General features: G+C 36.8%; 1 protein-coding gene across 2 annotated transcripts in view; it reads right to left on the bottom strand.

Moving 5' to 3' along the window:
* Positions 1–16,834, bottom strand: part of PCLO (piccolo presynaptic cytomatrix protein) — a 239,553-nt gene that overhangs the window by 1,913 nt on the left and 220,806 nt on the right. For both annotated transcript variants that reach the window (XM_075208696.1, XM_075208697.1), the window contains 5 exons: positions 13,386–13,524; positions 7,856–7,914; positions 3,622–3,756; positions 2,553–2,698; positions 1–1,486 (listed from right to left, as the gene is read on the bottom strand). The exon at positions 1–1,486 is cut by the window's left edge and continues 1,913 nt beyond it. In XM_075208696.1, coding sequence (XP_075064797.1) covers positions 1,346–1,486; positions 2,553–2,698; positions 3,622–3,756; positions 7,856–7,914; positions 13,386–13,524 — 620 coding nt within the window. In that variant the 3' untranslated portion in view covers positions 1–1,345. The remainder of the gene's footprint in view (positions 1,487–2,552; positions 2,699–3,621; positions 3,757–7,855; positions 7,915–13,385; positions 13,525–16,834) is intronic.

The raw sequence follows: 16,834 nt of genomic DNA, 5'->3' as shown, positions 1-16,834 counted from the left end.
GATCCAGAAACACACAACAACAAAAAACATGACATTTTATGGTGTGCTGGAAAAAATAATAATGCAGTCACATCAATTAAATGTATTGCGTGAATAAAGGCAAAGCAATGCTAGCCCTGCTAATTTAGTTTTCCTAGCAAGTATCTATGTTTGTGCTATCACTCTGACTTGACGGTTTCCATAGCAACCATTCCCATGCTTTGCTGTCATTTACAGTAAGTCGCAGCATAAGATAATTATAGTTTAAAAACATTTCACACTTTTAGCTCTTTAAGCTACGGAACACATATTGTTCATGATGAAAACGTGGCTGAAAAAGAACGCAAACACATAATTCCATCAATGGGGATTTCATCTGACATTTAATTTGCTCGATTTTGCTAGAAACCACTTATGCATCTTATGACAGGCAATATGTATGTACATTAGTGATTGTAGTGTTTATCAGTATCATTACATTTTCAATATACTCATAATCTCAGCCATTCACCTGAGTTACTAAGAGAAAATACATAATGTTATCTCAATCGTTGCTTCTTCCATGCCACTACTAATTGTAGGTTGGCATAAAATAAATGTACATACATTAGGTGCTTTTTTTCGTTCTTCTGTAAAACACCATGTTACTGAAGGCTTTCCACATAGCAATGATTTTACCTCTTGCCCGTTCTTAAAGTAACAACTTTGTATTACTAATCAAAACAAATAAATTCTAAATTGCAATATATGACATAGCTGCTGCAGTCCTTCAACAACATATGTACTCTGCATTTTGAAGATTTGAATTACAGGATAAGAGATAGGCACTGCACGTTTACTGTACTGTAACTGTACACGTGGCATAATGAGAACAAAACCTGTAATTTTTAGGTATTAAATATACTGTTTAAACTTTCAAATATTCCACCTCCAATAAACATATTTATTCTATATCATCTATTGATGAAAAACATCTAAGGTGCAAATTAGAACATACACTGAGTGTGATACTTATACTTTTTCTTGTTATGAACCTTCATATCTGATATTGCCTTACTTTAGAGTGCTTCTAAACTGCTCTCCAGAATAGAACTTTTACATCTAGATAACCACTTCTAGATTGTAACCTGGAATTGTGATCATTCTTCTATATATTAATGACCAAATTATATTTAGCCACTAAAGATTTTCACTTTTCATCACATTATTATCAAACTCCTCTAGTTTTCCCATTGACTGCAAATCTTTTCAACTAAGCCTTCTCAGTGTAGTCTGAAACACATCCAAACTGTGTTACCTAGGCGGTCTTTACATCCATTTAACCTAAGATCTTTCCTGACATTATGCCCCCAGCGAGCAGTGTTGTTCAATGTGTCTGAGCAGTGCTGGCTAAAAGTTTGTGCCAATTGACTATTCTTTTTCTAAGGTCCACTTTGTCCAGCCAAATGTTAGCTTCGCCAATCAGAGTTTTCTTCATAAACTTTCCTCCATTCGAGGCAAGCAAAATCTATGGTAAATACAATGCAGAAAATTGTGAATAATTTTTACACTAGATGCATTTATGATTATGTGACTACAATTAGGTGAACAAAATTGCAAACTCAAAGGGTGTTGAATATTTGTGCTCTAAAAGATCATTTCAACAAAAACACTTAAACTGTAGATACCTGTACCATGCTATTCCATAGTTTATATGTTGTGAAAGTATACCCTGCTAGTATATAGCTTTATTAGTACTACTGTACAGTACATTTTTTATATATATATATAAATAGATATATATTTATAACATTCCAAAACAGAATGCACTCAATTCAAATCATCTATACCGAGCACAGTCCATAAAAAGCAAAAATAAATACACATATGCTCAATATATATGAACATACAAGCACAGGCTTAGCAAAACGATCAAAACATTTAGTAGAGTATAAAATATGTTGCAAAATCATATATATATATATATATATATATATATATATATATATATATATATATATATATATATATATAGATTTATATTTAGTCAACTCCAAGTGGGAGTGCCCACAATGGTATGCCATACCACCACTTCTTCTGTGGCCTTTCTTGTAAAACTATCAAATTCCATTCACTTACAGTCCCATTACGTTTTTCATACCACCACTTCTAAATTTCCACCTCGACTACTGTAAATATCCACTATCCTGGTTTGCAGTTAGATGCATGATATCAAATAGAAGGAAAAATTATATTCACTCTCCAGTGTTCTGCATTGCTTGGTTGTTAAGAATAAATTTAGTGGAAAAATTCATCCATATTTTATGAACTGATTCTTCATATTGCATTAAGTACAAAAGTCTGATGAACTCACCATCTTCCAATATGATCTTCGTGAGCTAACTATACATTTATACAATACATTAAAGTGCTGTGGCATACAATAACTCAGAGAAACATTCGGCACAGCTCATTGTAACTATGTCAATCTAAATCTAGTTGTGCACTTAAAAAAATAATATAATTACATATAATGTGTGTAATCTAATTTTATATTTAGTGTAGCATATAGATTAGGCAAATTATAGCCTTACCTGCAGAGAGTGTCCAGCAGGGCTCATGCCAAGTCGAAATGTTTCATTGAAGGATGGTTCTCGATCATGCCTGCAAACTCTAGTTTTTTTCTTTATTATTCGCTTTTGCGTTGCAATATTAATAATGTAGAGTTTCACATACAGATCTGTAAAATAATGTTAAATAGAACAACCTTACAATGGATTAACACTATACAAATAAATTACTATTTTTGTTCCCATATGCTACCCTTTCTTTTATGAAGTGCAGGCTCAGATGGGCACATTCAAATGCTGTGATTCCATAACCAGACATCTGTGGCATTCTAAAGTGAAGATACATTCAGGCAGCATATACTGAAAATGAATGGGATATAATTTTCTTCTGTTGCAAAATAGTGATTCCATTGTCAAAACACAGCATTCAGGTCTTTGACAGCTGTGTGACAGGGACACAGCATTCCCAATTCACTTTCATGATTATTCTGATTAAGTATTTCATCAGTTTGCAATGCCACTATTTTCTGTTCAGAAAATCGAGGTATTCTAAATTGCCTATCTGACACTGCCCTAATACACATTGTTCTAATAAATCATATGTATGCTTATTTCTATTTAGTCAGGGTAGTCAGACTGCCTAATGCTGCCCTCCAAAGCGCTTCTGTGGCTTCCTTCTTCTCTGATTCCACCATATACAGTTGCATGACCTCACTTTGTAAAAGTATTTTACCAGCAAGGGCACACTTACAATAGAAACGCAGCCTTTTTCTTGGAAGTACTTGGGCAGCACTCATTTAGTTTGTAGATAATGTATGTTAGAGTAGTTGGCTGTATATTCAATCTGTAGCCAAGGGAAAAGATTTCATAGACAAAAAGCCAAATAATTAAAAAAGTAAGCGATTTTTGTCATATATAGTATATTACAAATGTGGTTTGTGGTTTACTAATGCAATATACATGCTGTGCCTAAAGAGCCTTTATTTCTTGGGATGTGTGCAGACTGTACTAATCTAGCAGGCGCTAGAGCTGAACGAAAGCCTTCATCACTATATTAAGTTAACCTATGTGCACCTATGCTGCCTACAATTACCTGGTAGATGATCTGGAGACTTAAATTTATATGTAATATTTCTACATTGTAGTATCTCCACTATTAACTGCTCCCCATCTGTCTTCATTTCCTTTTTCAGGGCAATTTTGATTTCGCCCATGACTTGGGTTTTACCTGAAAAGGAATTTGACAATGTAAGAATAGTCTGCAGTGCATTTTTTGAACGAATATATCTGGTCTCCAATTCACCACTGGGCCAATAATCAGTTTTTCTGCTATTGTGAACTGTAATTTGTATCAAATTTATACTGTTCAAACGAGTTGCACTTAACGCCTTGAAAGAAAATAATTAATTGCTTTCTGGCATATCTTGAGGAGAAGAAACACAATAACTATGAAAGATTGCTTTGTGTTGCAACTTGGAAAAAATCAGGCTCTTCAAGTCTTCAACAAGCTTCAATGAATTAATGTTTCCATGGTGAGCCATTTTCTATTTACTGCCACTGTAAGCAATAAACTACATGAGTAATAATCTTCCCCATGCTGTGATAAAAGGCTACAAAAAAAACCTCTTTGAAGCATTAGTACTTTTTAAAATACAGTTTAATACAGAGCGCTGCAGTAATGTTCAAATGTGTACAGAAAATACAATGCAAAGTCATGATTTGCACTTATTGTTTCAAGATTTTTTTTCTACATTATAAATGTCTATAACAAGGCAATGACATCTTTTACCCACTTGGGGCTTCTTACAGCTGCTAAAAATAGCAACTGATGGAAACATGTACATAGAAGAAAAGACTAATGGCAAGTTATAACAACAGTGTACAAAGCTTTCATAAATAAAAAATGACGATATTATGCCACACTGTACTACAGGTACTCTCTGCAACTGGGTAAAACATCTCTTCAGGATCACAATATTGCCTCAATCAGGCAATATTATCATACCATACTACTCATGGTCTTACATTATGCCACCACATTAGCCAAATTACAAGTACAGCAATAACCAACTACTGTGGAAATATACCATACTAGGCACCACTATTGCACATAAGCCTACTGAGTGACACAGCACTGATATACAGGGTCAAAACACAATGCAAGCAGCACACAGTAAGGTTCATTATCCACAACCCCACTACATTATTTCTTTATTAAAAATCCTGGTTATTAACAGTCCACATTGTAATTAAGATGTGACCTGAAACGAGGCTTCACAGGAGGTCAACTATCCAGCAATCAAGTTTGGATGCCCCAGTTACTGATTGTGCCTTATCACTGTCTTATGCTACTGTCAGCAGGCTACATGGTCTCTGCCGAACAGTGCACCACCGTGCCCCAAAGCAAAACTGGATAGGAGCCTGGCAAGACCATTCTAATCTAATGGGCCCCATAGTCTGTTCTCAATAAAGCAGAACAAGAGGCCTCTTCTGAACATTCACGGTCCAGCACATGTGCTGCTCAGAAAAGACATCCACCAGGGGGCTGGCACATTTTAGCTGGGTGGTAAGACTCAACTCAGCAGCCTATTTTAAAGGAAAAAAATGCAGGTGGCCCAGTGACCCAGACCAAGTTAGCACACTATGGGACCTGCCCCTCAGCCCAGCCTGCCCCTGACATCCACCCTGCTCTTATATTTCAGTGAAAAGCGTGTATTTATGACAATTTTTAGCTCTATAATGATAAAGTATATCTCAACAATCTGAAACCTGCAGTGTATTACAGAACTGACTTACAGGCAGTACTTGCAGCAATAAAGATTCATTTAAAGGGCACTAAAATATATCTCTTCTTTCATTCTACCTTGAAGAATGTTAGTTTTATAAGGCTGTGATGTGCTGTTGCCATGTGATTAGCTCCTTTTTATTTGATTCTGCAGAAGGCTCTAGAATGAGTTATAGACCCTTTGTGGCATGTGCCTAGTCTGCAATACCTATATCCATTTGCGATTTGTACTCACTGCTATCATTCCTGCATTAGGAACTTACATATTTATCAAAGGCCGTCATCTTTTCCCTATAGGCACTCAAACACATTTTTTTTTCTTGCAATCCAGTTATATTTAATGAATCCATACAATAATTGCTATAAATATTGAGCCTTGCAAATCAAAAAGTTTGTTAGAGTGTCAGGAACCTAAAGGTATATAATGATCCAAATACCATTGTCCTGGAACTACCGCTACCAATTGATAATGATTCTATGCTGCACAATCGTTTATATTCCATATCCATATGACAAATGGCTATACAAAAATAAAAAAATGAATTAAAATATAATCAGTGCCACATAATTCAACCACTAGACTATGGGGCTGACATTAGGTTATATAGAACTGGCCCATAGGGCTACATACACATACTGTACAACATTACACATCCCAACTTGACAAGATCTATGAATGATAGTTCTGTTGCATTTTACATTTTAATTTGTAGTACATAATGCAGGGGTTAAACACCAAATACTATAATCAACCACTATCAACCACTATGAAGGAAGTGGTACTGCACAATGTTATGTTATATGATCGTTTGTTAAATATTGAGAAAGAGATAAGATTAAAATATGGAGTGTAGCTTCTGGTTCTGGTGTCTGATGCAGTGTTCCTCCTTGTGCACTGTGACCACACCCCCTCTGTTTCTTACAGGCGTGTGGTGGGGTGGGTGGCATCTTCTGCTACTCAGACTGCCAGTGTGGCACTGGGCTGTGACATCATGCACTCCCAGATTTACATAGGCATGGAGGAATGGCAGCTAATAGCTTAAAAGGTAAGAAGCTGCTGATTGCTTCTTCTACATAACAGCGGCCAGCACTCCGTGTGGGGCACCTTTGGGGGCATTACCAACACTGGATGAGTGTTATTATGTGCCTAGTGTCACATACATGTATATACCCACTGATTTGCTAGGCTAGGGCTGAGTTACATTATGACAGCAGGATCCCATGCTGGGTTTCCCTGTTATAGTGTCACCAGCCCAGCTTGTCATAGCCTAGCATTAGCGACTTTTTTGGTGGAACCCTGTGCTGTTGAGCCTCCCCAATTGTGCCTCGACTAGACCTTTGTAATACGTTTGGACGAGGCATACTGTTTCTTTTGTTTTGTTTTTTAAAAACTAAATTTAAAACTTGTATTGGTGACTGTCGCATGAGCAGGATGATGATGTGCTTAATAGCGTATTATCCGCATGACTCAACATATACACATATATGCATGTTTTTGTCTGAGCTAAATATGTGCATGCTTTTTAGACTCCAATGCTTCCAACTCAGCATCAGCTACTATAGCACCTGCTACTATATTTCTCATTTTTCTTTACACACTATGGGCCTGATTCATTAAGGAAAGCAAAGCAAAAAAATGTGTAACTTTGCACCTTGGCAAAACCATGGTGCAATTCGAGGGGTGCAAATTAGTTTATTATTTTGCACATAAGGAAAATACTGGCTGTTTTTTCATGTAGCACCCAAATACTTATAGCTTTATTTTTATAGTGATATTTGAAGTTGATCTAGGACATACCCTATTCTAATTATAAATCTGTCACCACAATTAAATTTACCTCCCCCTCCAATGCAAGATGGTTTTGCCAAGGTGAAAAGTTACTCATTTTTTTTTGCTTTACTTTCCTTAATTAATCAGGCCCTATATTTTTACTATATTTTTGGCTATTATTGTACACAGTAAAATATATAACATTCCTCTCTTTGAAGAGAAAACCCTTTCTTTTTTTAATAAACCAGAAATCAGTACCTTAAGAGTAAGATGTTAGTTTGCATCCCAGTTACAGTACTTTAAAATCACTTTTAAATTATTTCATGTAAACACCCTTTCTGTGATGGTTCAGCTTAGTGATTAAAAGTCCTGGCTGTAATACAGTGGCATTAAAGCATATACATAAGTCATATCTGAATGTGCCTTTGGACAAGTCACTTTTGTCTAAAATGGAAAGTGAAATGCAAACTGTTGTGAATAACATTTAATAAATTATATACCTAGAACAGTATTTTCATTTGTAAGAGTCAGTTTAAGACACCCCCAAATTGGAAATTGGAACTTTTAGGTCATACCCCATACCTGATGATATCACAACAACACCAGAACAAGCCAAGCCACTAAATTGTGAATCCCTGCATCTTCTCGGCTGTGGAAATCGGGACTATGAATCAGGATCTTTGCAATTCATTTCCACAAAGGGCTTCAAGTATTGGTAGACAGGGGATGAAAACATATGTATATGGATAAAGATGTGACTGCAGGTCTTACCTTCTGTTTCAGTCAAGCCCATCCCGTTTGGATCTTGTCCATTTTGGGTCATTTTTCCACTGTAATAAAAACATATTTGCTGAAACTTTTTAATCATGTTACAAGTACTGCTCCTTACTTTAGTTTTGATATTACTTTAAATAAGTAGGTGGAATGCAACCACGTCAAGAGGGAAAGTGAGAGTACAGAGACATGGATACACAAGGGGTGTGGTGAACACAACTATTTACTGCTGATTACCAGTTAATTACATTAAAATAGTTAGTGGTACTTATCATTAAGAGTGTCTATTAATCATCAAGGTTATTTAACTGGCTGATAATGTTCAGTTTCTTGCCCTGCCATGAACTTCAATAAGAAGAAAGATACCTAAGCTATTATCAGCCAATATCATCCACTGTCAGCAAGAGCAGATACATGGTTAGAAAAGCAAGGATAAGTAAGTAAGCATTAGCCACCTGGAAATTGGATCTTGTCACAGTAGGTGGACTTAAAACTCAGTACCCTTTGTAAAGGACAATGCTGGAGCTAATTTACAAGATCCCACAAACATGATGCTGACATGGTAAATGAGAGCAGGTCATCAGTGACTGTCAGCAAGCTTCTAATGTAGTGAAAAATTGATTTGTTGTCAAAGCTGAGCCATCTGCAGAGTGGTGATTTTGACAGCAGGGAAATCATTACAAGTAATTATGTCTGGCAAGTGCTTAGGGTGTATTCCATAGACAGCAAATAAGGGGGAGTATAATGAAGTAACTGGAAATTTTAGGAAAAGTCTGCTCAGATAAGAAGTGATGCCCAGTCTGTCAGTGGTCAGAAACAAAGGACCATATTTATCTCTCCAGTTCCTGGTTCATTCTTTACAACAGAATAGTTTAGGGGTGATAAGTTATGTAAGCGGACCGAAAAGATAGAGCAGATAGCTTGCCAGAACTTACTGTGCTTCTCTGTTGGAGATGATATATGGGAAGCAATATAGATGGAAACTGTGTTGCAGTGCTTCACAATTGTGTAGACAGAGTCCAGGATAGAGGAATATTGTGAGCCATTTAAAAAAATGTGTCCAAACTTCAGTGAGCTTCACAAAGGATTGAAGGAGTCCTTGAGGTTGGTGAGGACAGGTCTTCGATGGCAGTGAGATGGATATATACTCTGTATTTGCTGGCTATTGTGGTGTTGATGAGTTTGGAAAATGCATTGATAAGTTGTGCAGTAGTCGTTGGTGAATCCAATGAAGTACTGAACAGAATGTAAAGTAGAATGTTTGTCCAATCCACTGCTGCCAAAACTTTTGCTAGATCTATCTATAAGCTTTGAATACAGAGACTATATCCAATGAAATTCACTTGAAAAACCTAAACGTACATTTCTATTAAGCATACCTATATATTCTCTAAAGAAAAACTGCACAGCAGAACTTGGTGGTCAGATTAGAAATATGAAATTAAATCATTGTTATGGTAGACTACTATGTAACCACCTAGATATCTTTTACAGAAAATATAATTTACAAAGTTGTATAAGTCAGTGGGAGAATTGCACAGCCTAAAGGACATGGCCAGGTATTAATAGTACCTATCCCTAGTACCGGCCCCTCTGTAATCAATACTGGGCAGCAAAGGTCCATTCTTCTTGGCAAAAAACAAGAAACTGGCTTATTAACATACACTTCCATTGCTTGAGTTGCTGGAACAGAGAGATGACAGCTCCTATCCAGAGGTTACAGGAAATAGTTCAATGGCACAACACAGGATCTGTGAAGGCAACTTATCAATAGCATTCTTGTTAAAAATATCTAGGAAATCCTGGTAAACGTAAGGCAAGCCAGGCTGAATGAGGCTAACAGAAAAGTTCTTTGGAGACAATGGTCTTTACAGGATTGACTCCAGGATACCACTTTTCCAGAGTGCCAGTCAATTACTGGATTATGTTGCCGGAAGCATGGTAAACTTAATACGAGGAGGCGGATGGAAAGGGCTAATGGATAAACTGGCAGGGCATGACGTTTTCCAAAATCTTTCTTCATAAAATTCTCAGCTGCCCGTAAATCCAAAAATCCTGGAATAAAAATGTCCTTGCAGGATGAGTGGATGGTATCTGAGAGCAAAATTTGCTGAAGAGGTGGTGGAGAAGCTTGTAGGAACCTATCTAGGTGAGTTTTCCCAAGAAATGTAGGTGCTGGCACTTTCCCAGACACCTGATCCTTCCTGGTGTATTGTCAGATTTGTTTAAAATAGCGGGTAACATTTGTTTAAAGTGCATGTTAACTCAACAAAGTATGTCTGCCTTGAATCAGCAGCACTTATTACAAGATCATTTCATTCGCTACCCTACACTGGAACTGAATTGGAATTCTTTCTATAAAATAACCCTTTAAGGAACTTTAACTATCCACACTGATATCTTAATACCCAGGAAAGACTGTGACATTTTATGTTCATTAATTGAGAGAAAATTTTTAAAGATAAAGTGAATAAGGAAGACAAAGCAGTTTTAGGTATTATAGTAGTAATAGAACTCTATGGCATCAGAAAGCTTACGTCCCATTCATTGACAGAAGGCAGGGACTGCAATACTCTAAAGAAAACCCTAAGTATCCTGAAGTATCATTAGCAACACGGACAATAACTCAACATACATCTCCTTGAGGGAAAGCATCTGAGCACAAACATGCTAGCCAACTTTATTTTTAGTAAATAAGTCCTGGGAAAGTTTTTATTAATTTATGGGACTTACTGCAGAAAAGACTGATATATAAAATGATCAGTAATATTATGAAGAGACAACTTGTCTTTATTTATATATTTTATGAAACTTAACTCAGAAAAGACTGATATGTACATTTATAAGTAATATTGTTAAAAGACTTATGGCTTCTATTAAATATTTTATGACACCTCAAGACGAATGTTAGCAAAGGATAAGTAATACTATGAAGTGACATGTGGTGAAACTGCAGTGTCTAATTACATGTGGATAAGGGGACATTGTAACTCATTGTAAATATGTATATTGTGTACTGTATATTGAGGTTGTTATTCATTGTCCTTAAAGTTAAGTCAGGGGGGATATGGGTAGGGATCAGATTGCAGAATACAGGTGAGGGGGGAGGTCAATTAGTATCCATTGTTCTCAACATGACTAGTTCAGACATTTTGTCTAGAGCTCAGCAGGGGACCTTCTGTGGAAGTACAGCTCATCTCCACTCCCCCTCCAACCCCCTGATTCAGCACCCACCAATGGTTAAGAAGGATAGATCCAGGGGTTAGCCACAGAGGGGAAAACACTGAGGAAATTAGACCCTAGATATAAGGAACCACTCCGGGGGGGAGGAGATGTTCATTCTGGGAATTGATGCTGTAAGCTGCAGGGTGGCTGGTGGCTCTACCAGTGAAATACATCGGCAGATCCATGGGGCATCAAGTCTGGACAGCCAGGTGACTGTTATTTCTTTAGCTAGTGGGGTAACGGACAGATAATGTGGCAAACCTGCCTGGCATTTATTTACTGTGTGTATATAATAATCTAGTGATTGTTTTTGCTACAATAAATGTGTTGTTGTACTTTCTAACTGCATTTGCCTAAGTGACTGAGAACCCTAGAAGGTACTGGGTAGACTTTCCTGGCATAGTAAGGCACCCGTTAGTGGCCAGCCAGCGTGAAGTGAGTAGAATTGGGCCAGATAAACCGGATATCTTCACAAAACAATTTTACGAATAGGTAATTTACTAAGAGGTTCATATATTAACACTTACTGTACACTTACTATTAATATTATTAGTGAATCTTAGGAGAACAGAGCATGGTATAGTGTTATATAACTATCTATATATATGTCTACGTATAACTCATATTAGTAATCTTCCAGATATCCTTTTAACAAAGGGGTCAGAGGGAATAGCATACCCCACCAACAGCATGTTTTATCTGTCAATGTCATTTAACTTTCAGTGAACATAGTATCTTATTACAAAGAGTTGCTTTGAAGTTGGGTAAATCATTACATTAGGTGGGCTAATCTGCTATTAAGTTACAAAAAAGCCAATTTGGGGAAAGCTATGAACAGTTATTGCAAAATATACATCCAGAGTTTATAAAACTAGTAAATTGCCTGAGTAGAGAGTATTTGAATAAGGATAAAACAACTGTGTAAAGAATATACATATTTAAATATTTAAAGGGAGTTGTACCTGTCATATTAAATCTTCATGTCATCTACTCCAGTGCAGAAGAAGATTATGTAATGATTAGTAATTAAATCTTTAATTTTCTACAAAAGTGAAAGTGCTTACTACTTGACATTTCGGGTTTATTCCTGCCTGTCTGGTGGTGTGGCATGGCTGGTGTTTGCCTCTTCTTTCCAGTGAAACATAAGATGAAGAAGAAGGACAGCAAATAACAAAGAGAGAAGCAAGGCTGGAAGAAGTATGTAAGCAAGCTCTAGCTTGCCCAAATCTCTCCTCCACCACCAGATCCTTCGCTCCTAATATCTGTGGACCAGTTGTCTTTTGGTCTATCAGAATGTGTACCACAACGATCCTCATTATACTTACACTGCTACTGTATTGGACGTATATCCCATGTTAACCATTTTAGCAACTTATGCTGTGAAATTGTATTCGTATTAGATTCTTGAAATTATATATGATATTTTTATTTGGAAGCACAATCCTCAATTAATGTAATAGATTTTCTTATAAATCTTTATATTTTAGTTATAATAGTATACCATATCCATTGTATGCACTTTTTTTAATTTTTATATATACATTTCTTATATTCACTTAAACCTCTGATAAGGGCTTGAAGCGTTTGTGATCAGGGGCAGGCTGGACCGGTCCCATAGTGGGCATCCTTGGGTTGGGTCACTGACTACCTGCATTTTTTCTCCTTTAAAATAGACTGATTTAAATCTTGCCCCCTGGGCTAAAATTTGCAAGCCATCCCCTTCTTGTGATCATTGTTGTTTCTATATATTCTTAATAATCTCAATTTATGTTCATTAGAATTCCAAGAAAATTTTGAACTCTGACTTTATTATTTCCACTCTCAAAAACTATCCCAGAAGCTATAATTTCATCATACGTGGAGGAACATATGGAGCATTTTGTAATTACCCATAGTATAGAGACACTGTGTTACAGTGCAGGAACTGATTATTACTAGTCATTACAGTCCTTGGGTTTTCAGTTTCAAGCGAAGTACTGCCCCTACGCGGTCTGATATCAACACTGACATTAATGGTTGCTACATTGGCAGGTATCTTTAATTATTTAAAGAGGTATAAATAGGAAATAACTATTTTACATGACAAGTTGTGTTCCCCTTGGCCAGTATGCCTCTTCAATATGACACAGCCATAATACACATCTTACCTCATCCCTTATTTTGTTGAGCTGGCCCTGTAGAAATAATTACACAGTAAAAAAATGACATATATAATAACTTTAACGCACCATTGGATCTGTGGTAGAAGTGGAGCCACACTACAAATGTTAATTTTAAAATTGGAAAATAAAATGCTACTTACATCCTGGGGACTTGAAACACACTGTTATCTCCCTGCGTGCTGTTACCATCACTGTCCATGCTGTACCCACTGCCAAAACTACTAACGGATGAAGTCGTTGAAACTGTAGATTCAGTAGTCCTGTGAGTTGTTGATCTTGCTGCACAGGAAAAGTAAGTATTGTATTAGAATGTGTTTCCTTATTATGAGGCAAATAATACAAAATAACAAAATGCAGAATATCTTTAAATCTTTAAATATAATTTTAGCAATACAATCCAATGCAAAATTATAGAAATATAGTCGGGTCATTCCACATCAGATCACCCAAAAAAACATGAAATGTCCACCACCCATCTCAAATTTTTTTTTATTTTTTTTTTAGTTAAGAGATGATGTCAAAACAACTATTTCTGCCAAATATCTTGACTGTCTGACAATTAGTTGATTAAATATTGTTTTTTCAATTTATTAAATCATTTACTAATCGCGGCTTCTTTATCCAGTTTATTTGAAGTATCACGGGTGTTTATTAAGGAACCGCCAGAAAATTTGGACCCCTAAGGTAACTCTTCCTCCCGGATCCAAAAATCCAAACCAAATTACTTTATCTGCCTCATGTTTTGCATTACGGCAAAAACGCACGTTTTTTGAATAGAATTAAAAACGGTAGGTTCAATTTACATTAAGGATCCTATTTTTATTTTGCGGTGTGTAAAAAAGGTGTACATTGCTACCACAAAAAAAATCAGCAGGGTACTCTGTTTTACAGTGGAGAAAAAAAAAAATGCAGTTGATGTTCAATTACTATTGTACCACATACATAATTAACATCATCATCATCATCATCATTATTTATATAGCGCCACTGATTCCGCAGCGCTGTACAGAGAACTCATTCACATCTGTCCCTGCCCCATTGGAGCTTACAGTCTAAATTCCCTGATATAGACACGCACTCACACACATACAGTCTGACAGGTAGAGACTAGGGTCAATTTTGATAGCAACCAATTAACCTACTAGTATGTTTTTGGAGTGTGGGAGGAAACCGGAGCACCCGGAGGAAACCCACGCAAACACAGGGAGACCATACAAACTCCACACAGATAAGGCCATGGTCGGGAATTGAACTCATGACCCCAGCGCTGTGAGGCAGAAGTGCTACCACTTCGCCACCGTGCAAGAAACCATGAAATTTAAAACCTTTAACATAACTTAAGTCCTTAACTCATCATCATCATCATCATTTATTTATATAGCGCCACTAATTCCGCAGCGCTGTACAGAGTACTCATTCACATCAGTCCCTGCCCCATTGGAGCTTACAGTCTAAATTCCCTAATATAGACACACACTCACACACACAGACAGACAGACAGACAGAGAGGGGGACAGACAGAGACTAGGGTAAATTTTTGATAGCAGCCAATTAATTTTAATAGCAAATTAACCTAGCAGTAAGTTTTTGGAGTGTGGGAGGAAACCGGAGCACCCGAAGGAAACCCACGCAAACACAGGGAGAACATACAAACTCCACACAGATAAGACCATGGTTGGGAATTGAACTCATAACCCCAGTGCTGTGAGGCAGAAGTGCTAACCACTAGGCCACTGTGCTGCCCAACTGAAGTTGAGTCAACAATCTCATAATTTTTCCCTTGTTTGGAACTTGTTGTAACGGTCTGTAATTTTCCTTAAAGTGTCAGCAGAAAGTGTATACTGTCTTCCAGTACTTCCTTGGATAGTAGGCACTTTCGTTACACAGTGGCCGGAAATAAAAGGAACAAAACACTTATCACTTGAAGGCCAGGACAGCACATTTGTTGATTGGTTTAGCTTCATGAAGTGCATCAGCACATCTTGTTCCTCCTCATTACATTGAATTATATACCCAATGTACCAGATGTTATCATACATTGCTGCTATCTATGCTCCAGGTTGCAGATCACTTTTGTCCCCATTTTTTGTGACTGTGGTCATATTGACACTAACTTTGGTTCCTGCTGTCTTTATGTTGTCTGATGACAATCGATATATGTGTAGCTCATCATTACAAATAGGCCGAAATCTGTGATGAGAATGTGTTCCTCCACGGTGTTTGCTGTTTCTAGATGGCTATGCAGCTTGGTTTTGCAGTCTTGTATTTCGTTTTGTGACATGTAAAAAAACTTTATGGCATGTACATTTTCATTTGCCCAGATCCAAAGGTGTCAAGATGTGATGGGTTTCCACTGCTTGCAGACTGGTGCATGTGGCTAGACGTTTAACTGTCCCTCCAATGCCATCACATGGACTCTTACCATGAGATGTGGCAAAAAATGTCATTCTGCTTGAATGTTGAAGTCATCCTTATGGAAGCATAAGTTAAAAAAGTTTTTGCAGTTCTTGTATTGTGCACTAGAACCATCACTAAAGTAGTGAACATACTCCAATTTTGACAATAGTTTTGCTAAGTGTTTCATAACTACCGTAATGAAGGCAAACACAGTTAAAGCTACATGGTCATGGGTATCGCTAATAACGCACAGGCTCACACAGTTTGAAGTGTCACAATCAGCTTGCCTAAAATATACAAGAAGCTGACAGTCACCATGTTCTTTGGTCCACTTCAGTGACTCCTTTTTTGTGAGACAAGAAAGGATTACAGCATGTTTTCTGAAATTCTTCATATCTTAGCAGCAGAAGCTTTTCATGATGGTAGCAGACTGAGGTTCCAGGATCATTGGTTACTGCATTTGAAACTTCAGTTCAAAAGTTCTTTTTTTTCATCTGTAAAGTGGTCCCAGCTATGTAATCCAATGGTTTTTGAGTAGATAGTAATATGGCAGTCCGTAATTAAAATACTACCAAATGAGCAGCTGCCATGGTTGACTCTTTCTGTGGCTCCCTCTCTCTTTCTCTGGAAAGGTTCAGTTGTGGTCTCTCTAAAGGGAATCCCCTTCTTATCAGTTTCTGTTTGTTTCATTTTCTGTATGGGAGTTTTATCACATTGCCTCAGTTTAGTTCAGTTTTTTGGTATGGTTTTTAATAATGTGTAAATTATGTATGCGGTACAACAGTAATCGAACATCAACTTCATTATTTTTGTTCTCCACTATGAAACAGAGTACCCTGCTGATTTTTTTTGTGGTAGTAATTTATACCTTTATTTTAAACACCCCCAAAACAATGGGATCCCTAATGTCAATTGAACCTAGCCTTTTTAATTCTATTCGAAAAAACGTGCGTTTTTGCCGTAACGCAAAACATGAGGCAGGTAAAGTAATTTGGATTGGATTTTTGGATTCGGGAGGAAGAGTTACCTTAGGGGTCCAAATTTTGTTGCTATTCCTTAATAAACACCCGCAAAACTTCAAATAAAATGGATAAAGAAGCCGCTATTAGTAAATTATTTAATAAATTGAAAAATCAATATTTAATCAACTAATTTTCAGACAGTCAAGATATTTGGCAGAAATAGTTGTTTA

The sequence above is a fragment of the Mixophyes fleayi genome, chromosome 4, assembly GCF_038048845.1.
Source record: "Mixophyes fleayi isolate aMixFle1 chromosome 4, aMixFle1.hap1, whole genome shotgun sequence".
Lineage (NCBI taxonomy): Eukaryota > Metazoa > Chordata > Amphibia > Anura > Limnodynastidae > Mixophyes > Mixophyes fleayi.
Note: the sequence above shows the minus strand (reverse complement) of the source record. Positions and strands in the feature narration are given on the sequence as shown.